Source organism: Zootermopsis nevadensis, unplaced genomic scaffold (assembly GCF_977971745.1).
Source record: "Zootermopsis nevadensis isolate Lab colony 2312 unplaced genomic scaffold, Znev_1.0 Znev_ptg000016l, whole genome shotgun sequence".
Lineage (NCBI taxonomy): Eukaryota > Metazoa > Arthropoda > Insecta > Blattodea > Termopsidae > Zootermopsis > Zootermopsis nevadensis.
In genome coordinates this window covers 5915644-5942668 of record NW_028259148.1, presented here as the reverse complement: position 1 = coordinate 5942668, position 27025 = coordinate 5915644, and the positions used below count along the sequence as shown (strand labels likewise).

The 27025-nt window shown below is 37.8% G+C and overlaps 1 protein-coding gene across 8 annotated transcripts in view; it reads left to right on the top strand.

Moving 5' to 3' along the window:
• Positions 1-27025, top strand: part of CadN (neural cadherin) — a 620389-nt gene that overhangs the window by 420811 nt on the left and 172553 nt on the right. For all 8 annotated transcript variants that reach the window (XM_087349487.1, XM_087349486.1, XM_087349488.1 and 5 more), the window contains one exon: positions 20404-20547. In XM_087349487.1, the coding sequence (XP_087205613.1) occupies positions 20404-20547 (144 nt within the window). The remainder of the gene's footprint in view (positions 1-20403; positions 20548-27025) is intronic.

The window sequence follows — 27025 nt, the reverse complement described above, 5'->3', positions numbered from 1 at the left end:
ATAAACTTACCACACAGGTTTAATGGGGTAAATGACAATAATCATACAGAATCACACCGAGCGAGGAGTTATTTTCGGTTGCAAGACTTACTGTGTCATATTAAATATAATATATGGCTTGTATATTTTCTTAATTAAATATATGTCACAAGTGAAATGCTGATTTACATTTGTCGAATTTCCGCTTACTATCGAGAGTCTTGCATGTCAATGTGTGGTGTGTTGAATAGTTTAAATCACTGCTTCATTCAGGTTATTAACGTCTTGAATCACCAGAAAATACTGCTGTTCGGCGTATCAGATTGTTCCCCTGAGAGCCTTAATTAACTGCAAGAATTAAAGGCGAATAGTTCATTAGTCTCCTGTGCGTGCTACAGCTGATGGAACCCCGCGGCAGTTGGAGGAGGGGGGGGGGGTGCGATTCAACTCTCTGCGAGAAGTGATCTGTCGGCGAATGTCTTAGCAGGGTTCCCAGGATATTATGCCAATTAAACAATGGATCAAATTTCTGAGTAAACTAAAGCATCCCTCACATTGTTCGCATTATTGAGTTCGGAATATAAACTCTCGCTTTGCTCATTGGTTTTTTGTCGTGTTCCTCAGTCTTTCAAAGCTAATGCTTCAATAATGTATTGAAAATGTCACGAATACCTCCTCATAAGTCTTTATTTATTTATAGTTCTGATCATCTTCTCATCTTACTATATCTGACCTTATCATCGTGACAGAGACATCTGCTTTGTATTTCGGTTTCAGGTTTTTCGTCGTTTTCCTCAGTTTCTCCAGAAAAATTCCTGGGCAGGACCTTAAAATAGGTCACGACCGCTTCTAAATATTTCCCAGTTCGTAATTCGTTTATAATTCACCATCAGACGCTATGGAGTCTCAACTACTGACAGCGCCGTTAAATAAAAAAAACAACTAATTCTCTGTTGGCATCATCATCATCATTATAATAATCACCATATTTTCATAATTGAACGCATCAGACCCGGGAAATGCTACACTTAAAGACACAGAATAAAGAAACAAGACATTTAGTAAAATACTATTGAAATTTTAACCCTTCGAAGCCAGATCTCTTCTGTATAGGATTTAAATTAATTCCGTACCGCTAAGAGAACACAATCCGAGGATCAAGACGTTAATGATGTTAAATTTCTGCCAGGAAATAATCACTGCATAGACTGAGAATCATACGAAACACATGAATAAGTTTTGTGGGAAAAATTCAGAGCTATCAGAAGGTTAATCACTTACCACTGGTGTAAAAAGGGCACACGACTTGCATTTGTTGTGATATATTTTAGGATATCTGTGGGTCTTCGAGCAAGATGGCGCCCCTTCACATTTCGGGAACGTTGTGCGACAAAAATTAATGTGCAGGAGCGAAAGATAATTACTTATAGAAATAATGTTTTTCGTATGAGATTATCATCGTCTGTGTTCATTCGAAACTGAGAATCTTCAGTAGTTGATTCAGTGTACTTGAGTTACGAGCCGAGCAATATTTTGAGGACTCAGCAGTTTTTCCAGGGATTTTTCTGTATTTATTTCCTTGCCTTAACTTTTTCTTAAATGACTTGTCAAGAAAAGTTGCTCCTTGCATCTCACGAACTTTAATTAAGTTTGTTTGAAGGAAATAAACTTAGAAAAACTCCGACTGTCACACAGTGATACATTGTGCTTAGTCCAACTTCGTGTTAAGTCCGTAGTCATTCGTCTCTCTTTTCGGAATGAACACGAACTTCAAGCGAACAAACAATGTTCATTTAATCAGTTAATATAAAATTTGTGTTTCATGAATATAAGTTCTTTAAACACTAATTTGTTAATGTTCTGACTGGAGAATATGACGCTGAGGGATGTTTGCGACAGAGGCTGGAGAAAGTGATCTTTTGAACTTTATACTCTGTGTTTTTTTGTTACACATTTGGATGGCGTAATAATAAATGTGAGATTAGTGAGGCTTGTAGCACGCGCGGTGGACGTGAGAAATATACGTATCATTTTGGTAGTATCCAGCCATGAAGATGGATGCAGTATCTTTCTCCGAAACGTGGTATTTACCTAAACGTCTACGCGGTGTTCCAGTACAGACGCTCAGCATAGACTTCCCCGTGTAATAATATCTAACATTTGGTTCAGGTCCCTAGAACTTTCTGTTTTTGAGGGAAACAGACATTTGAGCGCACAATTACATTGGTATTAAAACAAGCGATTATAAAGAAATCTTAGGAACTTGAGAAAGATGCAGTACGTCCATGATTCCTGTGCAAATTACTCGCTTCAACGTCTTTTGCTTTGCTGTTATGTCGAGAAGGCCTGAGATTTGTTTCTGAATGGAAATGTATTCACTCATTTCCTGTTACGTATTCACACTCTGGCGCCTTTTACAGGAAATGTTTACAAGTCCCGAAGTACAAGTGTATAGAGTACGTTGTCATCTACCGTGAGCAGAGGGTTTTTTCTCAGCTTTTTTCTCATGCGTTAATGATACCAGCTCCATGGTTCTGCCTCATTCACTCGGTCCACACAGCGTGTGGTGTCGTAAAAAGGAACATAGGACGAGTGAAATGTAAATATATTTGATGGTTTATCTTTACGTTGGAGACGTAGTATCGAGTGTCGCCGATTACAGTAGACGAACTGTTAACAAGTTTGTAGAATATCTTATTGTGTGGAGTTTCTTTTATGTTTTGTGTGAAGTATCTTGGAGAACATACATAAATTATCGGAGCCGAAAAAACAGAGTCTACATAGGCCAGTAGAACAAAACATTTGTCTCTTGTACTGAAATTTAAGATAGGTTAATGCAAAATAGTTATCTCTGACACTAATAAATTGTAGTCATAATTTACATTTGTTTCACGTGGATGTAATCGGGTTGCCTTAGTTTATTTCTTATTTTCTGAAAGAAAGTTTGTAAGACACGCCATTTGCTTCAACGGGAACAAATGGAGTCGAAACATATTGTAAGTTAAAAGTTTTTAAAAAAAAATTCTATCGCAAGTGATTTTTAAGTCATCAATCTGTACCTTTTCTCTTAAGTTAGGAGGCATTCTGTGGAAAAGAAAACATATCTTTCTATGCCTCTGTCGATATTGCATGCAGCTTTACATGGGAAATAAACGAGGGTAGAAACACGAAGCAAAATCGAACCGAAAAATTCTTATTCAAGAAACACGTTATTTGTTTTTTTATTTTATTTTGACGTGTTTATATCAAGATGAAAACAATGTGGAAAGAGCGAAATTTCATCAGTATTGGATATCGATACATTTGTTGTAACATGTGGAGCCATCTAGTAACAAGCAGTCAAAATGTTTATTGCGCCTCATTTCCGTCCATATATTATTCTGACCCTGTTATATTCGTTTCCGGTTGCTTTGGTTATGACTTCAGCGCTGCAGCTGTGAGCAGACGCAGAACGCAATTTCTTCCATGAGACCTGTACGCACACTCGTAAATCCAGAGCCCTGACACTGAGATTAAATACTGGCAATTGAAAATGAGGGCAAAAGCTGTTGTATTAAAGCGTTACTTAGGAATCTGCGTCTTGCAAATAACTCAGAGGTCGCATCCTTATATATAAACTTTAGCCGTCGTTGGATTTAAGATTCTCACGGCGTCGAATATGAAGATGGCTGTCTTCTAGGCTGTTACTGGTAGAAGTTTGCGGATGTTTCAGAAGTGATTGCTGCCTCCATCATGGGGGCGATGTCAGAAGATTTTAGCTTTGCCTGTGTAGGATGACGTTTATTTTTTTTAATTTATGAGTCAGAGTGAGAAGATCAAATCTTACAAAACGACTGTTTATTCGTCTGAAATGAAAATTGTTAACAAAAAGTTGCTAATTGTAAGAGCATGAGTCCTGTGGCATTGTTTATATTAATCCTTTGAATGGCTTGTGTTTGAAACATTTCACTGTTCCTTTTATAATATGTTCTTCGTTTGTAATCTACCCGACCGTGCTAATAATTGTATCCTTTTTACCACGAATTTCTAAAGATGCCGCTGGTGGAGTATGTATGAAAAGACGGAAGTTAATTAGGCTGCGATTTGAAAGCAAGCGATCTACACTTTTCCCGCATAAACTGCAAAGTATGCTTGCTAATTGGGAGTGCTTTGCAATTTATAATAATTGTACCTTTGAAACACACACACACGTTCTCCTTGCTTTGCTCGTAATTTGTGGTTTTGCAAGGTTGGGCCGTTAACGACGAACAACAGCCTTTCCTCTCTTTAACACATAGAAATACCACCTGAAAGGGAAGCATTATCCATAAAATTACCACGTTGTGTCCCGTAATGTAGACTGGTAATTTGTATCGCGAACATACGCTATGTCTGCAGTGTACAAAATTGAACATATTGGAATATCTGCCCTGGAAACTTCGGGGATTAGTCTATAGTTACTATTTACTTTTCCACGATACGCACGACATATCTCGTCCAGAATTGAGCATTTCGCTATGATTTGGTGCTTGACAAATTCAATGAAAATAACATCTCTTGTAATTCAAATTGATGTTTAGACGGCGTTGAAAATTTGTGGTGTGACCCTCACGTTATGGCATTCCATTGCTTTGGAGGAGCATATCACCTCCATCTTCGGGATATACTGTTATAATTTATTAGTGTTACATATATTGGTATTTAATTAGAAAAGTTGACTGAGGTATGCAAGAAAGCTACGTACGGAGGAGCTTCATATTTCGTACGCTTTACCAGATTCTAATTATTGGTTCGATCAGAGGAATCAGGATGAAATGGGCGGGGCATGCAGAACGCAACGAACAACGATGTGTTTACATAATGTAGTTAGAAAGTATTTTCGAAATATGATACTTGCAGGATCTAAGCTTAGATGGGACGGCAACTCTTAAAGTATTTTTAATGGGATTCGTTCAAGATACGGTCCAGTGGGAGACGATCCCATAGAAGGCAGCCATTTTCTTTACCAATTCAGCGACTGTATATTTGATAAAATTAATTTTGACCCGTGTAGTTGTGTGTTTACCGTGCGTTAATTGTGCTTTTGGCAGCAACAGAGGCCATTGTGAATCTGATGTTTGTTTTAATAATAACGTTACATCTCCAACCTCACGATTTTTATGAATATCATTTGTCCGGTTTCCAATTTTATTTAATTGGGATGTTTGAATTGTGGAAATTATACTTCAATAATCACGTGATTTGAATACAAAGCAGTGGTCAGTGATAGATCACATGTTTAAGAGAATTATGCATGTGTGAATGGCTACCCGGAATCATAATTGTGATGTTGAATTTAATTTCAAAACAAATTTGAAAGGAATATTGTTTCTGTGTTAAAGTACAAGGGCGTTTTAAACATATAATTTTTACTCTCTCACCTTCACCGATTTTTCACTTTTTCTGTCGATGGTAATGGATGAATGTACCGAAGATGGCTGTCGTCTGGGTTGTTGCGTCTTGTAGTCTGGTCGATGATGGAAGCAGCAAGGATCTCTGAAACGTCGGAAAACTTCTACCAGAGTGCACGGCACTAAAACCCAGAAGACAGTCATCTTCGTTCATTATGTGTTTACAAGAATCCGACATTGGTTCATATCTTGAGACAAATGAATAGAGTGAACTCACTCTGACACTAGTTTAGATAAATTTTAATATTGTTGTCCGTAGGAGAACGCTAGGTTAGAAATTACTTTACATTCTCTGTATCCAGAAGCGTCTTTACCTATGCTGGACTTCGCAAGCCACCGCGCACCTCTACACAGCGCCCAAGTTGTGGTTTGTCCACTATCACAGCCTGAGGCTACAACGTGTAATTAGCGTGTGCCATCTTTCCACTCCTAACCTGTTTCAGGGCTAAGGTTCACGGCCCTGCAAGGACTTTCCACTACGCAGTGCGTTACATGTTAACATGGCCGATCGTTGCAAGCGATATGTATTGCTGCTTGCAGAAGTAGAAGTAGAACAGGGGTTGAAACCAAGGGGATCATATGAGGCAGAAGCGAGAGACAACGTGTTTCTGGTAATCGATGCTTCTTATTTAAATGTTGGAGTGAGGACAGGGTGGTAAGTCGTAAGGATTTGAGACAGCGACAGAGGAATTTTGATTATCTTATGAATAATTAGGAGAGTTTAGAAATTTACTGACTTCCACTGCAAGGGAAGTTAAATTATATTTTAGAGTTCTACTCATTTATCTTCCTTTACTTGAATAATATTGTCGGTGAAGAGAGAAAATTTGAAGGGCCTCAGAATGTGGCGTCCTCATTCCTTGTTATTTCCGTCTTAGATCAAAATATTCTTCTCGAACTTTTCCTCTTACATCGTCAGTATTCAATCATACCCATACTGTGCCCTCATTTCATGTCACCAGTGATCAAATTTGCGTTTCGGCGTCTGTGTTTTAAAATAACAGTCGGCATAATCTGTTTCTCTGAAGGATGTATTCGGTATTGGATGCAGTAGACTCTCGCATTGTGTTACCGCGTCATATATCGCATCTGTAGTAAATTGTATTACTCTCTAGCCATTGTGTTGTTGTTATTTGCGGATTTAAACCCCAAACGATAAACCAAAACAAATATCCTGTAGGAGTTTATATAAATGTCATCTCTTTCGCCTGAATTCTTGTTTCCAGCCCATTAGACGTGTCAGTCTAGTGGTCTCACACAGATACAAAGTTGTGAGGGTCTCGTGTTATTTATTCTCAGAAGAAACAGCTATTATTTACTTATACGGCGTTAACTAGTTAATCTTTGTTATGGTGAGTTATATTGATTTCTTTGCGTTACGAACTGAATTCTTAAATATTGTTTAGACGATCTTCAGCTTTAAATGCTACATTCATGCGGTAGGCCCCCATTGTTTGATCTATTACTTTATTGAGTGTTCGATTATTTACGAACACTGTGTTAACTGGAGATTAGGGCAATATGGCGTTGTGTGATACAAGACCACTGAACGTCGCCGTCGATTTTCTGACGTTTCTACTTCGTATTCGAATAGTCCTGGTTTCAAATGTCGGCCCAGAGACCGGCTGTCCTCAACGAGTTTTTTATGATTTTCCTCAGTCCCTCTAGAAAATTCTGGAACAATATCTTCAATTAGTTCTTGACAGCTTTTAAGATCCTTTCCAATAAATTGCGTGCCGCGGACTTCAACCGACCCGGGGACACTGAACCCCGCGAAATTATTTTTTAAACTTGTTACTAGTTCCTAAAAGCTCATTTATTTCCTGTAATACGAAGGATTTTAAAAAGAACCCGGTTCATATCTCGGTTGCTGTTTTACGAATAGGTGCCATGCGTTCTATTGCAATAAAGTTTATATTTGAACATGTATTATGGTAATTTTTGATTTCTGAATACGTGTTACTAATGCTGAAAAACGTTGCTATTAATTTTTAAAAATAGTGCCTAGAGGGTTTTTTTTGGCCCAAAGGAAAAACTGTTCTTGCCTCGAGGAAAATAAAACTTTGGGCCACCCTGCGTTTTCCAATAATTATCCTATCATTCGACACTGCATAGTATAATCCCCGCTATCTAATTTAATGAACCAAGAAACCATGATGGTGAATGCTAGACCAATTAACGTTTTATAAAAATGTTGTCGCGGTCTGCGTTACTCAGTAAAAAGTTCGTTATCCTCAGTCAGGATAGTTAGTATACCAGGAAAGTTCCGAACCGGGTTCTACCGCATACCAGAGTGTAGACTTACCGTTACACCAGCCCTGTATTTGGGATCTGGAGATAATTAATTTCTCTACGTTAACTCGCTGATTAAAAGCGCGTTGAAAATGTTGTAATTTCCAAATATTTTTGTGAGACTTGAAGGGTATTTATTATAAGTAGAATTTAGTTTTAGTAAAGTTTGAAGTAAATGGCTTTATGCAAAGAATGGATAATTACTTTTAGCCGTAATTAGAATAAATCTGAAAAGCCTCTGTTGAGAGCAGGAACTTCTTTCACAAATTCATTCTGCCATTACAAGGATTTAGCTAAAGATTTCTTGCTTCTTCTGAATTGTTTACGGCATGTGCTATGTTTTTGTTTTCATATCGGATGTAACAGTTTCCTCTATTTTAGAATTTAGTAGCAACTTTAAATCTGTACTATTGTTGACTCGTATCATTATTTCTGTTTCAAATTATAATTACGCTAAGAGCACCGAAATTTCTTGTACAGACGGTGGAATTTATTGTAAAAAGAAAATATGATTGTGAACATAATTCTCGTCTGTTTAGACTTCTTTTCGTCATTTTGGGATCTGTAATCCCCGCAGCGAGGTAATTTCAGTGCACGGTTCTTGTAAATACCGAACTCATTATTGTGCTTACTTATCGTCTGTTCTTGTTTCTGAAGCGCTCTTATTACATCCAGTGTTCCCTAAGATCTCCTTTACCCGTCGTTAAAATCCGCTAATCCCACTCTTTATGAGGAATTTTGGAACGCGGGTCACTGATAAATTATTCCATGTTATGTTCAGACAGCATCACTGATAAGTGGTACTTGAATCTGCTTACTAGACAAATTAACTGTGAATAACTCTTTCAGTTTTTGGCAGTATAAATTTTCTTAGATTTAACACTTCTGGCCCTAGTAAGAAAGTCTGCTATTGGACACCCCTGAATAACTCTCTTCCTCATACCACCCTCAAACGTTTTAAGATCCATTTTAATATTATTCTTCCATCTGTTTTCACGATTTTCGTAACGAATTTTTTCAAAAGTTTACCCCACTGATATTCTGTGTGCGTTTATCTCGGCCATCCTAACTGCATCTTCTGTCCATTTTAATGTCCACACTTTCCACTGTCTTATACTTGGTGACTTGTATGATTTGCTACGTTTCTCGTTATTGCACGCTTGTCTCTAAAGGTTCGTATGTCCTTGTTTTGCATAAGAGGATGTTAATATGGTGACCATCTGAGCAACTGTACTGTTGGTCACCAAATTCTACAGGCTTTACATAACAGCACAAAGTATGGATAATATTTTTAGGGTAATGCAATTTTATTTACGTGAATAAAACATTTAACAAGAGTTTATCTTCTTAAACCAGATACTACATCACTGATTTGGCGCCTGCAGTCTGTAGAGTTCTTCTTCTGTTTCGTCTCAGATGAATGTATAAGACATTCTGGGCGTAATTACAACTTATAAAATGTCTAACACAGCCATTTACACAATACCGTTCTCCGTATATAATCAGCAAAATAGTCCGCAAGAAGAAACACTATTTACATTCGAGCCCAGTCATGCGCAAATTGTTTCCATGGATGTGTTCTTGTGTGTTGTTTAAGCAACCGCCTGTCCACCCTGTAATTCATGTAACGATGGAATTCGGACAGTAGGCTTTGTGTCATGACCGCCCTTTGTTCCGGGGAAGTGTCATTTTAAAGTAACCGTGAACGGAAATGTGGCAGGCATTTCTGTACGTTAAGGCACCAATTCACACACAGAAGGCTGGAAGGCTATCTGCTGTCAGGCACAGATTGAAGGCGAACAGACGTATGAATGCGATTATTGAATCCTTTGCCTGCAGTCCTAATCTTTGTAGGGTACGACCTGAACGCTGTCGCAACCTTTACCACATATTAGTGGATTATTATCCTAAGTCACAACGTTGCTCTATCGAAAGAATTTGTTCATTGTCGGCGTTACTAAATGACGAGTAAATTAAATGTTATTTGGTTAAGAGATTAGCTGTAAATACTGAAAAATTTGTACCGCATGTCGTTAATTACAGAACTTAGCTGTCAAGTGACATGATTTTTTTAAAAAAATGTATTTAATTTATTTATTTGAAAATGCCTTTAATTCCAAAACGAAATAAAAGAATGATAAGAGTCATAAGTGCGCCATTTTTGCGATTTCACGAACATGTGAACATTAAGATATGCAGCTGTAATCATGTTTCATTGAAGTTGTATAAAGATCGCGTTGCGGGCTGTAGGAAAATATCTGACCGGCCTAAAAATGTTTGTTCCTTTAATCGCCAGAATCCAAACACACGCAATTATATGTCTCCTTGTCGCAAGATCTCCGGTCTTCGTTGGCCGTTGTAAATACACTCCTTTGGGCAGCAGGCGACAACGTATGAGGCGTCTCGCTTTGTGACGTAGCTCAGGCTCACAGATAGTTTGCGCCTTGTATAATAACGTCGATGTACATGCCGTTGTGGACATTGTATGAAGTTTAACGTTTTATAAATCGTGAGGAATTTCTTGATTACCGGAGAGGTTATCGGCTTTTCCTCTACTGCTGGGAGTTACTTATCACTGTGCCTAAGAAGAATAAAATAACTCGGTGTAATTTTAGTGTTACAAAGCTTTTGCTTGATTTTCGTAAGGACATTTTTTTTTCGCCCCACACGACCGGTCGGTCATCGATACGTACACAGGTGCGGGGTAGCGCAGGCTGTCAATGATATTATCAAGAAGACCGAAACTTTATGAAAAATTGATTGTATTATCGGTCTTCCATCATCACGGGAGCCTGTCGCTCCAACGACAGATCGTGGCGAATGTCATTTGTTTGGGCGGTGTGCAGCACAGAAAAAGAACAAATAGCCGAACTACGGTAAAAGGAAACAAACATACAATAGTGACAACGCAGAAGGCTGAAATGTATTGTTGTCTTTCAGCAAAATACAGTTTCATTGTATGGTTATATCGCGTTCGACGCTGGTGACTTTAGTAGAACTTTTAATACGTATGCGAAATTAGTAATGTAGTTTCATTTCGGGATGAAAACACTTTGCTGAGTAAATCGATAATGTTGTAAATGCTTATCGCTGTTCAAAGCGTGGGTAGGATAAACACCGTAGTCTCGTGACTTGATTTTTAGATAATAATGGTACCGCTCTTTATAGATTGATATTTTCCCATGCGTATTATCGGCAGCCGATAAAGCTCTCGGTTTCGGTAGAAGATATGAAAGGACGTTTGGTTTTCTCTTCCTTCGAACCTGAAGACCGATCTTCGACTCACACTTATCATGTGCACGGAGATTCTATATTTGGCGTTATTAGCATTGGTATTGGACCGAGTTGAGGCGTAAGAGTTATTTTATAAACTAAGAGTAATTTAGGTGCATATGAGTTTACAGAATCAAAAGTTGTCTTCCGTCAGTTGGTTTTGAAACATATTTTGTCAATATTTTCATACGCCAGTGAGTAAATATGGGATATTATTTTGTAAAGTAGCTGCCAGGTTCCGTGACATAGAACTCAGTTCTCTCGTACATCAACTCACTAGTTTGTTCATCCATTGCAAATTGTGAAATGTAGCAATACATGAAAATACGTGTAACAAACTGAGTGTGACCGAACGCTCTGTTCCGTTCAGATATTCTTAGGGGAATACCCCGCTCCCACGTGAGCGTCTCTTACCTCGAGCGCAATCTTTACTGTGAACACAAAAACAGCGAAGAATTTTCGCCCAGAATGTGAACGATCCTGTAGTGTGGATCAGCCTTAATGAGCGTCTCATACAAACTACTTCCTTCGACATTAATTTTCTTAGAACCGTCCATTAACAAATTTCCTGGTACTGGAAAGAAAAACAGTGTTCCTGAAGATGCATTATCTTCGTTTATATATGGAGGCGCTCGGTATTGGAAACTGGGTTGTTATTCGTTATGGCTGCAGTTGAACGCGAAGCCATTATGAGTTTGAACAATACACAACCATCTATCAGAAGGTGCCGCGCACTTAGATGTCGCATTCTGTGCTGTAGATGGTATTGAAGTTCACAGCGTATTGAATTTTGCTAGGCTTCGGTTCTTTGGTTATTATAAACAGGCACAACAGATTTGATTACTCACTCGACTGCCTGATCTTAAAATGAGAGGTCATGTACGTTGTGGGTTCACCAAGAAGAATGTGAGTTAACCGCGCATTACGATAAATAACTTCATACAGCTGACCGACGCTGTATATTTTGGATGAAATAAACTGTAGAGGGAATTCATGGATCATGCTCCTTCTTCAGGAGTACAGAGTCAGGGATAGTCGATCAGTTGGTTAGGAATTTCCAGCGTTTTACGGATTACGAAGATTTATTAAATTGTAATCTCTTCTTACGTGTTGGTTTCCCCAAGTGCTGTATCCACCTATGCCGTTTGTTGTGATCTTGTTGTCTTAGTATTATTTTCTGGTGGGCTCAAATTATAAAGCTCCTTGTTTTGTATTTTTATGTACGTGCCTGTGATGGAGCGTTCATGTTCGCCGTGTTAGCCTGACTAACACTGTGAAATTCGACGCGCTGCAACACAGCAGAACCGATGACATGAAATACGTTGTTAGCCAGCTCCAGCCAGCCAGGCGTTGATGGTCAGATAGTTAGGGCTTCGGTCACCGGGAATGTAAATAACTGCCAATGAAATATAAACCTCATGGAAAGAGAGATGTTGGTTAATCCGAAAGAAAATCGTATGTTAAATGTTAAGTCCGGTGCAGGTCGTAGTGTACTGGTTATTTTTCGATCAGAATAAGCCGAGGGCATCCATTTATCTTTCCGTCTTCCATTTATTTCGTCCTTCGTACCGTTTCTCTGTGCTATATAAACTCAACAGAAATATTAAATTTAAATAAAAAAAGTACTACAAGTCGTAGTTTAAGAATCTGCATTGTGAGACACTTATTTTTGAGTAACTAAATCAAGGACGCTAGGATAGCCTAGACCTGGAATATCAGACGGGATAAATAAAAATACACAATAGAATTTTTGTGAGGAGACATGTTTGAACATAAAACATGTTTTTTACATAATAAGCGGAGTCAATTTTTAGATTATAGCTCGGGGTCGTTTACCGTAGTCGATTTTATTAATACAGGATTCGACTCTTCGGAATTCAATCACAGGGTTAGAGTAACCATTTTATTAATATTATGTATGAATGGTTTACCAGATGCTGGTCAAAGTATGGTCACGTGGCGCGCATGAGAAAATATGAAGTTGAAATGAAAATGTCGATAAACCTCAAGAGACGAGACTCTTTCAAACAACTTATCGTAGATGGGAGGATAATATTAAAATGGATCAAGAAAAGGACAGCCTGCATTAAATGGCTCGGGATATAATCCAGGCTTTTATATCTTGAATTAACGAGCCGACGGAGCTGTGGATGTGTTTGTGACCTTTTGAGAGTTTCATGGCGTCCCATTTCAAAATTTGGTATTTTAAATACGATGTGAATCGTCCCATGAAGCAGGGTGGAACACATCACCAAATTAGCCCATTAATAGCTAGTGTGACTTTGACTCTTTCAGTTGAATTCATTAATGTAATGCGTTGGTCAGCGCAGTTGTGTGTTTATTTCGTTCCTGAACATGCACACAGTAATTTAGTAGTATTACGCTTATGAGCCAAATGGTGGACTGCACATCGTGTTTGTTAAAATGGAACGAATTCAGTTGTATAATGAATCATTAAAGATTCATAACTGAAATGAGGATGTTCCATCCGAACTCTAACCTGTGTTCACAAAGACGTGAATCGCGATTAAGTAGGACATGAAAATATTTTCATCGATTTCCTTCACCTCACCACGAATGTGTGTTTGCAATTATTGCTCTATACAAACTGGCCCATAAACTGTTTTTTTAGAAACATAAACCAGTGTATGTCCGTACAGATTATTCTGGAATGTAGCTACGTATAATGAAGTCAACAACTGGAATTCTCCATTCCATTCTGGATTTTTACACAACACAAATATGCAGGTATTTTGTGGAATTTAACAATAATTCCATGGGTACTGTTTATACGATGCAGATAATATTGCACAAACTAAATAGTGTTCTTTCTTTCTTTCTTTCTTTCTTTCTTTCTTTCTTTCTTTCTTTCTTTCTTTCTTTCTTTCTTTATCAGTTGCAGTGCATTTCCTGTCGGTTATTGATTCTAAATTTCTGAGCATGCTTACGACATTGAAGTCTGTCACTTGGAAATAGTTCTTACAGAGAATGAAATCTGTATTCGCTTAAATTTGAGATTCTCACAGCAGTGAAGATATCGATAGTGATCTGGAATTTGATGTCATGTGACGTCATATCCCAGGAGCCCAATATCTTTATGTCCGCTGACGGTTGAGTTAATAAGTATGTCTTAACTTCAAAAAACCTGGAACGTTATGTCGAAAATGCGTTTGACCTTTTTTTGGTCATTGTACTCAACCTTTCTTTGGGATGATGTGTTGACTTTGTATTTTTTAACAGGTCTCTCCACAACCTGGCTTTATCGTTTTTCTGTTGTTTTTGTTACATTTCAGTGTAACATCCTGGTTGAATATGGATGAATTGTAACGTACTGAGGTACATTATGTTGTGTTTTTTTAACTTGAATCGGACACATGTACAAATAACTCAGACTCTGAAGCGTTGTTTACCTAACAGACAAACAAACAAACAAACGAAGGAGAATCCTTGCTGGGTAGGTAATAGTCGCTTAGGTGATTAATAAGTTCAAAGCTCTTTATAGAACTGGAAAATGTATTTTTGTGTTCACGAGAGACGACCGCAGGACCCTAACTTCAGCCAGAGAAGTGCAGTTCATAAGGAGCTTCTCGTTGGGCGGTTTCTCACTTTTCTGTAATTTCCTTTCTGTTACGACTAAATAATATCCTCAGAACGAAGTTCTCGTACGCCGTTCTTCGGGAGCGAAATTACTTTTCACACACATATAAAACAGACTAAATTTCAACATTAATAAAATATTAACAAAGACTGTACTGCCCCTTAATTAGTTTCTAAAACCTTCAGCTGCTTTCCTGCTTGCTATTAATTAAACCACGTGTGTTAGAGTACCCAGCCCCGAGGAAACTTAACTTAACCATCGTTGACAAATTACCGTTTTGAATTAACCAACATGTTAGCATTTATTTGGAAATGTTCCAATCCCAGCGCTTTAAATTTTAGACCGCCTTAGAGATTTTAAGCCCGTTATTGAATTCGGAGGAAGTGTCTTCAATTGACCCTTGTAAGCGAAGTGGGACTAATGTAAAAAAAAGTTCTTCACAGGTTTGAGGCAAACGTTTTTGATTAGATAATTCTTGTGTAAGGGCTGCTCATTATACGGCAAATTTCTGTTGTGTACTCGAATTTTGCACGAAACTCTGCTAAATCCGAGCGGACAGCCTGACAGATCTGTATAAAATATAACCGTAGTTCTGGTTAATTAAAAACTCGGAGACAGGCGGTATTGCGTATAGAAAATGTTCATGTTTTATCATCAATCATATTTAGCTTGCAAATAAAGCTTTTCATTCCGCCATGGAGGCACGCAGATGACTGGTGGTGCTGTCTGCTGATTATGACTGCAAAGTGGTTTTAAGAGCTGCCATCCATCATGAAATTGTTAGTACATAAAACCATGTTCAATAGTTTGGTGTCGTTTTCTTATGAACGCTCTGTCACATTCAGATAACATTCATCGGCAAGAAACCACTGAGCGAATTTGGTTGATAAATAAGGGAAGTGGATGAATATGGAACACAGTAACTCTGAATAATGATATTGCTTCCACTTAAGAGGATTTCAGGTTCTTCTAATTTCTAATATGATGCTGGCTGTCTTCTGGGTTTGCAGGACATTGTAGTTTGGTAAAGGGTCTCTGAAACCTAAAACTTCTTGACGATGGTGAAGAGTCGATTGAATAAAAATTTTCTTGGATATTATCCATCGTCTAGTAAATATAAAACGTAAAACGACGTTTCGGAGATGGTCCGGAGATAGGGATTAGCTCTATCTAGTGGGCCCAACTGTGTAGGAACCTGAAGACGGAGATAGAGTCCCATCTCCGAAACGTCGTTTTACGTTTTATATTTACTAGACGATGGATAATATCCAAGAAAATTTTTATTCAATTGGTCTCTGAAACGTTGGTAAACTTTTACCAGACAACACGATGCTATAACCCAGGAGACAGGATTCTTCTTACTTGTTCTTTATGCTCGCTAGCATTCAGTTCAGAAAGTTTTATATCCATGCTCTTTATCTAAACGCCCGGATATTGAAATATACCGGATTTTTATAACAAAATTCTGGTGTGAATATTTGTACCCAAGAGGATGGAGAAAATTTCGTAGCTTCATGTTCCGTGTGCGTCCCTTAGGCTACTGTTATTTTGGTGACGGAATCAATGATAATAAGGCTGGCGGATTATATAAATTGATTATAAGTGCGTACAAAGGTTTGCTCGGGAAACCTAAAGGGAACAAATTACTTACATAGAATGATGATATTAAAGATAATTTTAAAGGAATTGAAAGTTGCCGGTACAGAATAATGCCAGCTTCCATAGAATTTCAGGCGGGTTACGCATCAGACGCTAGTAAAGAATGCGTACAATTTGCTTTTAAAACAGAGTACAGGGCAAAAATTGAATAGGCGTACTAATCGAAAGTAACAGCAGGCAGTGACGTAGAACTGACATCATTATGTAATGGAAAATAAAGTAAAACGTAAAACACTTGTCGCCATACTGGAAATATTAAAACCTTATATGAACTCGTAGTAACCACCAAATTTGCTTACTCTCTCAAGCCATGGGTATGACAAAACTCACTAGAATATACTACAAGTATTGGTTTTAATGGAAATAATATGCAAGACATACTAAATATGAAATTTCTGGTCTTGCAAATTGATAACCACCGAAATTGAACTAATCATGTTGATAAACTGATAGTTTCGTTGAGTACATTATTGAGTTAGATCTATGTTGTATGTCAGCAACAGTGACACACTCTGATCATTTTATTTTACCCATTTTGACTCCTTTGTGAAGAACGGGGTAATTATTGTGATAATACATCTAAGAAAATATTCGATTTAAAAAAAGAAAATTGTTAGATTAATTTTTGTTGTTAAACCTTTTAATTCTTCAATATTCTCAGTAATAAACTTCGTTGTAAATAACCAATATCATTTTAAAACTAACCCTGCTGTACACAGTGTCAACAACAACAAACAACAATGTTCGGCTTCATAGACCAATTGCGAACCTCTCATTTACTCAGAAGAGTGTATATTATACAATACATTATCATTTTCTAAGGTCTACGATCGTCTCACAAGAATTGTAAATAAAAAGGCAGAGTTTAAAGTAGCATTAAAGATATACATAATTCCGTACTTATTTTACTTTGGTTATGACTTTCTAATGTTTACAAATAATCCATAATGTCCATTAAGGTTTTTTGACTTTATATAAGTGGGTAGTCTAATTTATCTTCTGTATATAATGGGTGAACTATTTCGTAACGTATCATTACTTTATTAAAAGCCTCTTTGTTTGTATTACGTGGAATCTTTGTAGTTGTAGGAGTTTGTGTTAGTATGACGTATTCAACTTCCTGTTGTTGCCTGATTGACTTAAGGATCCAATAGAAAGCAAGCATTCTTCCCCCACCCCTCCTACACGTCAGACAGCTAAGTCTGGGATAGTACCTCAAAAGAGGTAGACGCGTGTATTTCGGAGTTGCGTGATTAAACATTTGCATTCATTATTGTGATTCGGCGTATTAACTAGGGCCGGCTAGCCGAAACATAGAAGTATGAATATAGTTAATATGGAGTCATAGAACACAATAACAGCAGAACAATCCTGGCGCTGCTGTGGATATGTTATGACAGCGAACACAACGTAGAATGGCTTTGTGGTAGTAGTAGTGGGTGCATTGCAACCATTAAGTGGCCATTTTAGGAGGTAAGTCTTAATTTTGTTTAGTACACGAACTTACATAATGTGCGATATGTATGATATGAAACTAGAAAGAGGACTTAAGCCACTGTATGTGGAAACGTCTTGTAACTCGTGGGTACTGCAGGGCAGGCAGTAGAATGAAGCATTGTATGAAAAATCTTTGGTGGGTAGTTTGTGTAGAATGGGTGTCACCTGAATAATCGATTCGTGTTGAAACATGTAATAACTGACTTGAATTATAACTCACTGATTGGACTGTTAAATAAGATAGTAAAATGTATCTGTTTATTTCATTTGATCATCATAAGCTCACTTATATGCTGCAAAAATTGGTTGATTATTCGATTTATTATATTATACGATAACGATATTTCAAGTAGAAGGGTCAAATGTTAACTGGAATGTCTTAACTTTTGGGTAGTTAAGGAGTATGTTGCAGTATTTCCGTCATACAACTAAATCGTGTCCGGTCACGGCCTTCGGGCTCTGCCAACACACTGTAAATCTTAGTAGACTCATTTCCCATTTAACTGGGTCGTACAAAGAGCATTGTGTAATAAACATTTTCTGTGATTGGACTTTTACTCTTCTGCCTTTCAAAATACGTAACGTAATTTATATTTATATCGCATGAAATATTGACATTGTAAGGAATTATAAGAAAGCCTTCATACGTCATAGTCTTTTGTTGAAATTTCTTGTTATAACTGGCGCACGGTAGGCTTCTGAAACTTTCCAATGTACTCCGGACTGAAAATTTGTTGTTTCTCGCCCTAATTTTTGTAACGCGTTTGTAAAGACTCGCCTTTTTAAAATATTTAATGAGTCTTACGTTGTTGAGCGTTATGCCGCACCCTCAAAAGCGAACTGGAAGGTGTTATCTTGAGGGTGGTACTGTCAGAGATTTCAGGGTTTCAGAACACCGCTGTGCCCTCTTGATTTTCGGCTGGGAACAGAATGGCTGCTCGCCTGCTAGTTCTGTTTGGACGGATTCCACACCTGCAACGTCGGCATTTAACCGTGTCGCACTGGTCTATACATAGGTTCGTTTATTGATTCATTTAAGGTGGTTAACATTCTATTCGAGGACGCACATCTGAAGTTCAGACAATGTTAAATCGAGAACTATTTGTGCTTCTGAAAATATTTTTGTTGTGCAGGTAGATAAAGACGAATGACGATTGGGAACCAACACACAGAATTTTCGTACTCCTTTATTGAAACATCAATTGTCTTGGAATTTTGAGGCGGAATCTGGCATAAATAGTTTTTTTTACTCAGGTCATATCGCCTGTTCGAACATACTCCAGTGATCTGGAATCTCATTTACATGCTCCAATAAATATAACGTTTTCAAACAGACTTTAAATTAGTAATCAAAATTAATTATTTCATCTGTTGTTGAAATTGACTTCAACCGATGTGGTAGTACTCAGCGTATGCAGTTTATCGTTATAACGTAATTATGACGTATCTGCAATACGAGTACAGAGTGGGTTCAGTTCGATAATGCGAAACATTTATGGCCATGAAATGAAAATCTGTTCTCCGATTGAACCATGGGGTATCCAGAGTCAGTAATATTGAGAATGACAGGCAGAGTACCAACACATTCACTGTGCTAAATCTATAATCATCTGTCATAATTATCAGAGTCCAAAGGGTTAATTTAACCGTAAATTTGACGTCTGTATCCATTTCATTCTGACTGTCTGATGGCAAACAGCTACAACATTGTTCTGTTTTTGTAATAAGGCGCGACAGGATCGTAATATGAGTTCTCATTGGCGTATATTTCTGTTTCGTATATCTGCATTGTGATGCTTTATTTATTTATTTAGTCAGTTCGTTGGTTATTTAATTACAATATATTCGTTGTGGTTCGATCATAACTGTGATAATGAATTGTATATAAGGACTGAACAAATACGCCTATTTTAATCTGTTCTGACTGTAAAGATCCTCTTCAAGATGGTTTGAACTAGGGAGATGCTTTATCACATTTGCTTTTATATTTTCCTATAGAAAGGTTCAAGGAAAACTCTTGAAGTTAGTGCCATCAGGGATTAAATCGGATATTCCACATTCTGGTCTGGGCTGATAGTGTTGATTTACTGGGCGGAAACATATGCTTAAAAAATAACATTTTGTATCAGGTAAGTACATGTTTTCTGGTTTGTAACGTGTGTAGTCGGGTAGAAGTTTACCGACGTTTCAGAGGTTCATGCTACCTCCATAATCGCCCTGATCATGATTGAGGCATCAAGGGTCTATGAAATGTTAGTAATATTCTACCAGACTACAGTCGTAACATCCCTAAAGACATCCGTATTTTGATGTTCTCTGGTTCTAAGGAAAGATCATATATTGAGGATGTTTGGTAAGATTGCTGAGAACAGACCTCTTTGAACGCAAATGAGAGAAAAGAGATTATTATGTTTTTTAGGGCTCATATGATTATGACCGAATGTTATAAAATGTGGCATATATGAACAGAGTGGGAGGATTTGGACTATATTATTAATCTTGCTCAGTTTAGTGTCTGGTGACGCCGTCGTGAATACGGTATTGAAACTTCAGTTTCCGTAAAAGAATGGGAATGTCTTGAACGTTTGTGCTACCGTCGTCTTCTGAAGAAGCTCCTTGTTCCGTAGAGGCAGAATGAATCAGCTCTTACCGCGGCACGTCCGTTTTTTGTTTCAGTGACGAAGTTCATCCGCATTGGCATCGCCGACAAGAATGACAACCCGCCGTATTTCGACAAGGCGCTGTACGAGGCTGAGGTTGATGAGAACGAGGACATCCAACACACCGTACTCACCGTCACCGCCAAGGACCACGACGAATGTGAGTACCGCTGTTCGTTAGATAGTTCGTTTGTTTGCTTGATCACTGTAGGACGGAGTCGGAACACGAGCTCCTCAGGTTACTGAACGTAATTAGAAGATGGCTGGTTGTCCCAAGAGGTGCTTGTTGCCTTCATCGTTGTGTAGATGGAATAAACAGTTCACGTTGGAGATAAAAATATAGGAATGATAATTCCCGCTACAGGAAATCAAACATATATATTTAGGAATATAATATCTGCTACCATCAGGAATTTCTGTACTCAGAAGATCGTAGGTTTATCATTACCTTTGTGTTTATTTTATTTTTATTTACTAGTTTTAATGTGTTGGTGATTATAAACATTTGAGATTTAAAATGGTAGTGATAGATTTTTGACACCTCTTTAAACTGATGGTAAGTTATTTTTTTCCAGATTTCGTGTTCTTCATAACATTAAGTCGTTAGATTGTCACCTTCTTATTCTCTCGTCTGAATCACGTTTATGAAGACTGTAATGTATAGTTAAGGTTTCCTGTGATAAACGGAGTCGAGAGTTGAATGTTTCGATGGCCATTTAAGTTTCCGTCTTCATGGTGAATGTCGGAGGGGAATTTGAGTAGGAGTCTCATAAATGTCTGGCAGTGGGAATCGATGAATTAAGTTTTAAGGCTGAAGGGAAGGCTTTGTAGTGTTTGAATACATTCCGCCCGTTCTGTTCCCACAGTGAAACTTTATTTCTCCATGTTCTTAGCAGCTAACAGAATATTGAACTGATTTCTATTCCACTTGTTCAAACATGTATTTATGGAATATTCATTATTTGGCCTCGGTGTTATCATATTTTATATTTTGTGGGTGAACATGTTTCGGCTTGTTGCTGTCTTATTCAGGTGACATACAAGTGAATTTTATACAGACCAGCCTAGTGCTTATATGCTACTAATTATTTATTTATAGTTATATGTTATATAATACGCTACCCTCAGTTTCATGTGTAATTTTTGTTGGTTTTGTTGGTTTAATTAAGAATTATGAATATTCTGTACAAATAAGTTATTCATCTTATTTCATGTTTCATTTCTATATATTTTTGTGTAGCTAATTTCTTGAAGTCTTATTTTCTTTGTATTTCCTCGGTGTTTGTTAGTTTATACTTAGTTTCCTTTTCTGAGGCCGTCAATTTTAAGCTGCAGCCATGTTCCCCCTCTTGACTCCTACGTGTTGCAGCAGTCTGCGGTCCCAATCAGCATGCTCATTACGGTCCGAGCTGCTAGTCGACTGAGCTGCAATGCGGACTTGTTGAATCGTTTCCTCCCTTCTCGATACGTAGCAATTTGCCTTCGAAAACTTCGCCGTATACGAATGATACAGGAATTTCATTATGGACGTGAAGTGCCCTAACGCTATACATCGTTACCGTAGTCTGTAGTGTACGTATTTGGGGTAAAATTTTATATACCGCCAGATAATTTTCAAATGTAACTGACCACTTTCAACGTCAGATATCGAATCTCATTTATTTTCAGTTCAGTCTTTATGAACGGTTTGGCAACTGTTTCTTTTATTCTGCTACGATTTTCACATAATTCGGTCGATGTAAGTTTGTTTCATTGTGTATAATTATGTATTATTATCATTTTTGGGGAGTTGAAATATGTAGGCACAGAAATTATGAATCACTTCCCTATTAATCGCCGGGTTTTCAGAAGTAAAATGGTGTCCGAAAAATGAGAAATGTACCTCCCCCCCAATAAAATAAGAAACTGGAGCTGTGTTAACAGATTTTGTGGGACTACGTCAGAGAACGTTTTTGGGTGAATATTGCTGAAGCAGACAATAATCTTGCCTAGATTTACACTGCTGATTAAATTTTACTGTAATTAGCGTAATATAAACCATCAAAGTAGACGGGAATGAACCTTTTTATGTTGAATAGTACTGCAGTTTACTTTAGCATTATATTTATAAATCACAATGAGAGTACAGAATTTATTAAATAAATCTTATGTAGAAACATCGTAACAGTCAAACGCACCAACACAAACTGATTTTAAATTTGTCCGCTAAACGCAGGTTCCGCAACACTTAACCTTGTTCGCATTTCTTCCTACAAGAGTCGCCACAGTCAGAACTTAATTTCATTTTTTTTCCGCATCGCAGAACGGTGTGGTTGTACAAACAAACGTGACGGACGCTGACAAATTTTTTTGGAGCAGGTGACATACGACGAATCCTTTGAAGCCCAGTTGCAAGTACAAGGCTGATCTGAAAATAAATGCCCTTGTACGTGACGGGAGCAAATATTTCATTGAAACAAAAATATGTGTTTTTATTCTCAAAATAAATAGCGATCGTATTTTTGAACAACTTTCACCAACTGATTTAGTAATGAAGACACGTTATGGTTGGAGCAGGAACTACAATTTTAAATATTTTTTCGATCAGTGGGTCTTAACCCTTTTCGCTGGCGTACCACTAATTCTAATTTAACACATTAAATGTACCAATAACCAAATGCGTTCATGGTAAACTTGATGCCTGCCCCCAGTCGCGTAACTAACGTTTCGCGGTTACCACATGTGCGTGTACTTCAATGAGAAACAGTTTCTCTCCTTAACTGCATTTACTGAAACAAAAGCTACATAAAATATACCGAAAGGTATGTGCAAACAAAGACTCAGGTAGTGAATAGTTTAATAACTATTCAAGCAAGTAATAATGGAAATTAAAGTGTGCAAACATATTGCACAGAAAGCCTATTTTTGGATACGTGACAGATCAATTTAGGCTTCTGTGCGAAACACAACTTTCGTATGTCAGGTTCCATTTCAGTTAATTTCATCCTTGGTTGATGTTCATATTTAGTTGGCGTACCACTCAACATTGGCTCGCGTACTATAGGTTGAGAAACGCTGGTTTAGATGATCAGTGGTTTTCAGAGGGTTAAAACGTGGGCCAGTATTATTTTCTGCGATATTGTTATGCAGGGAAAGCACCTTCGATAATCACGTAATGGTTTCTAATGAAGTCGTTTGGAAGCTTGTTGAGCAGACGGAGGAAACAGCTATTAAGAAGGCTGTTTTCTCATTCATGTTCAGCATCTGTAATTCCAATGTCCTGGAGGGTTGAACTTCGCCTTGTTATTCAGCGGTTTCCGCGAAATGGAATCGTCGATGTTTCTAGAAATGTGAGGCATGAAATCACGAAAACAGAAGATGCGTGAATCAGAAAGTACGTGAACAGCTCTCTACCGTAAAGTAATTGATTCTGGGAATCCATGAACGCTGGTATGCCAGGACGAATTCTAAACACACTTTGATGCGGTGGAAAGTGTTCTACTATTGCTTCCAGACTTGAGACATCTGTGTCATACCTGCTGCATGCCCTCAAGGGTTCTTGCTGTTAGCTGTCTGAGTAGAGAACATTCTTTTCAGTCCCTTTCACACGTGTTGCAAATCGTCTGGGTGTATCCGTTGAAGACTGAGGATGTGAACTCTTGTGATGCAAAGAGAAAAATTCAGTGAAATCAGGAAATAGACCCGTCTGGAAACTGTAGTGAGGAAACAGACGAAGGCGACGTTTTTGACACTTCCATATGAATGTGATATTCCGGTTAAAAATAAAAGTGTTAGTAAGTTCATAACGGGGTAAAGAAGTGTTTCAAGGTGCAAAGGGGTTAAAGGTACTTGAAGGGAATATTGTCGTGCAGACCTCCATTTTTCTTTATCATATTAAAAATGTTTTAAAATATATGTAATATACGCTTCCATTATAGGAGTTATTTAATGCATTAAAAATATTATGGGCTTTGTCCTTTAGGTTGGGCACCGGAAAAATTACTTTCTGAAAGATTTGGCTTTTGGCCATGAAGTTTTCTTATAAGTTTCTAACCAGAAAGCGACAGAAAGAATATTTGTACTTCCAACTTAAAAATGAAGTAACAAACCTTTGTTACGAAAAGAAGAAAATTACCTGCATCATTTTTGTCAACATTGTAATTCCGTCCAGCGTTGTCTTTAATAACTAATCGCATTAGAAATTCTTCGAGTTTATTGAAGTGATCTTAAATGTTGAATCGGTTTAGCTTGAAGGAATTAGATCCTAGATCCTTTTCAGGAGGGACTTACCCTGAAAATTACAGAATATAGGATAAGAAAGTGGATTTTTTTCTGTCGAATTTTATAACTTTGTGACTTTGCTTCCTAGCCCCTCTACACATTCTTGGCTGATTAAATTAGTGTATTTAAAGACAGTTTTAACTGGATGATGGAGTCAAAAGTGGCTATATGATGACCATTAACGTCAAATAGGTCAGGACGTGAAAGGAGGCGGTCGTTGTCTGAGTATACTACAGTGACTGAGGTAAACCACGGAAACATTGTCGGACTAGTATACCCGGTAAACCGACCGAGATTTGAACTGAAAACTGTAACTCTGCCGTTGTGGCATTTGCAACAGCCAGTTGAATTAATGCTTTGGGTCGTGGCTGGTTTATACCTGTTTCATGATTGAAGATTACGTCTCCTACAGTCGGTGAACTAGAAGTGAGATTTACTTTATGCAGGGAAAGACGTTCATTTTCGGAAACGTTTTGCAGGTCCTAACTTTTAGTGTTATCAGTTTCAACTCGCGTCCGAAAAGGGATATTTAATGTCTTAGGTAAATTTAACGCGTCGCATCGGATGTTGCTTGTGGTGGTATTAAGTGCTAAGACAAACTGAGTGGCATGGACTGAACGCATCAGAGCAGAGCACATTGCATTTGATGTTATTTCGAAGTGGTGACCCTGATCTGTCTGTATCAGCTCATTAGTTTGTGTTTCACTTAAAGAGGGAATTTTAATGTTTACGGTGAAGTACTTCATTTCTGGGAGCCCGGAACTACGTATGTAGTGTGTTCTTCTTTATAAAAATATTTATTTTGTTAAAGGAATACACATTACACGTTTTGAGTCAGACGATTTCTATGTCTGTAGGCTATAATAATGTGTTTTCTGTAACTTTAATGCATTTATTAAGAACCTTGCGAAATAAATTCTACATGCAGATGATCCTTTTATCAGGATACGCGCAACTTCCAATTCATAATAAAGGACTTGCCTGAATGTATTTTCTCGGCTGTAACCACCATCAATGTATTCTCTAATAAATGTTATTCTAATGTTATGGAACGGAGTGTTTCTGTAGAAACTGATAGTCACTCAGCTGGTCAAGAAATTTACTGTATTTTATGGAAACAAGCTTTAATGTTCGTGTTCAGTAGAATCTGCTACATTCTCGTATTTTATTTCTTTAAGATTAATTTTAATATTATCCAATTCCTAAGGGACTCTGTTTAAAAAGATAAGCGGAAATTGAAATAATGTGGCCTAACAGAATCTGCCCTGCCTAAGATGCGGAGGGACAACATGACAAATTTCTATATTTTTCCATGTGGTAAAGGTGGTGATGGTTATAGAATACATTTTAAGGTAAGAGGCTTTGCGGATGATTTAGATGAAAAGACAAAGAAGTTTTTGCCATAAAATTACGAATTATTGTCAAACGAACGCTGGCGCTGAAGTCGATAAATCAGCAGGAAATGTTATTTTCTTGGCGACGGGCAGGGATTCCTGCGTGAAACTCGTGGGTTTTTTTTCCTCGAGCGTCTGTTGTATCACCTTCTGTGGTTTAGGCAGGAGGTGCACTGAAATAAATCTTCTCAATATTACAAAAAAAGTTTGAGGTGCGTTTCATATATTATTATTATTCAGGGTTGTAAAAGTGTGTTTCGACATTTCCTTTATCTCAGAGTAACCAAGTTTTTCTTACGTCCGATCGTTGTTTCAGCCGGTTGACAGTGACATTACCTGATATAATTCGAGTGGGGCTCTCTTCGTTAAATTAGACGAAGTGGGATCGCTTTATCTGCTTCCCCCCCCTTCTCCTTCGCAATTTACTTCAAAGTCCCACAGTTTGCTGGGTTAAGATCGATATTTCGAGTGGTCGAGGACTCGGACGAAATCCCTAACTAGGGACAAAAAATGTTGCTCTGGGATTATTTCTTGCCGAGCCTCGGCTTGAGGCGGGATTTGTCCGCTGCCCCCCGGTCTGCTTAGTGTCTGCTTAATCCTCTGGTCTCACATTGATCACCGGAAGGTGTTATAAAAGTAGTGCAATTTAGTCTAATTACCGGATGTGAACTAATTGAATATACAGAGATGCACTCTATAAAACAAAAGAATCTTTCGTATGAAGAATACTGAACCCTTCACAGTGCTGTGTCGTAAATATGCGGTATATAACTCTAATGGGTTGAGATCAGTTTTTGGATGTGAGATTTGGTATTCTCACGGCGGCATGTTTTAAGATGACAGCCTTCTGGGTTATTTTGAAAGTGCTACGAAGTTCAAATATTTGGTAACAGTAACAAACCAAAATGATACTCATGAGGAAGTTAGGAGGAGACTAAATTCCGGAAATGCTTGCTACTTCTCAGTTCAAAATATTTTGTCTTC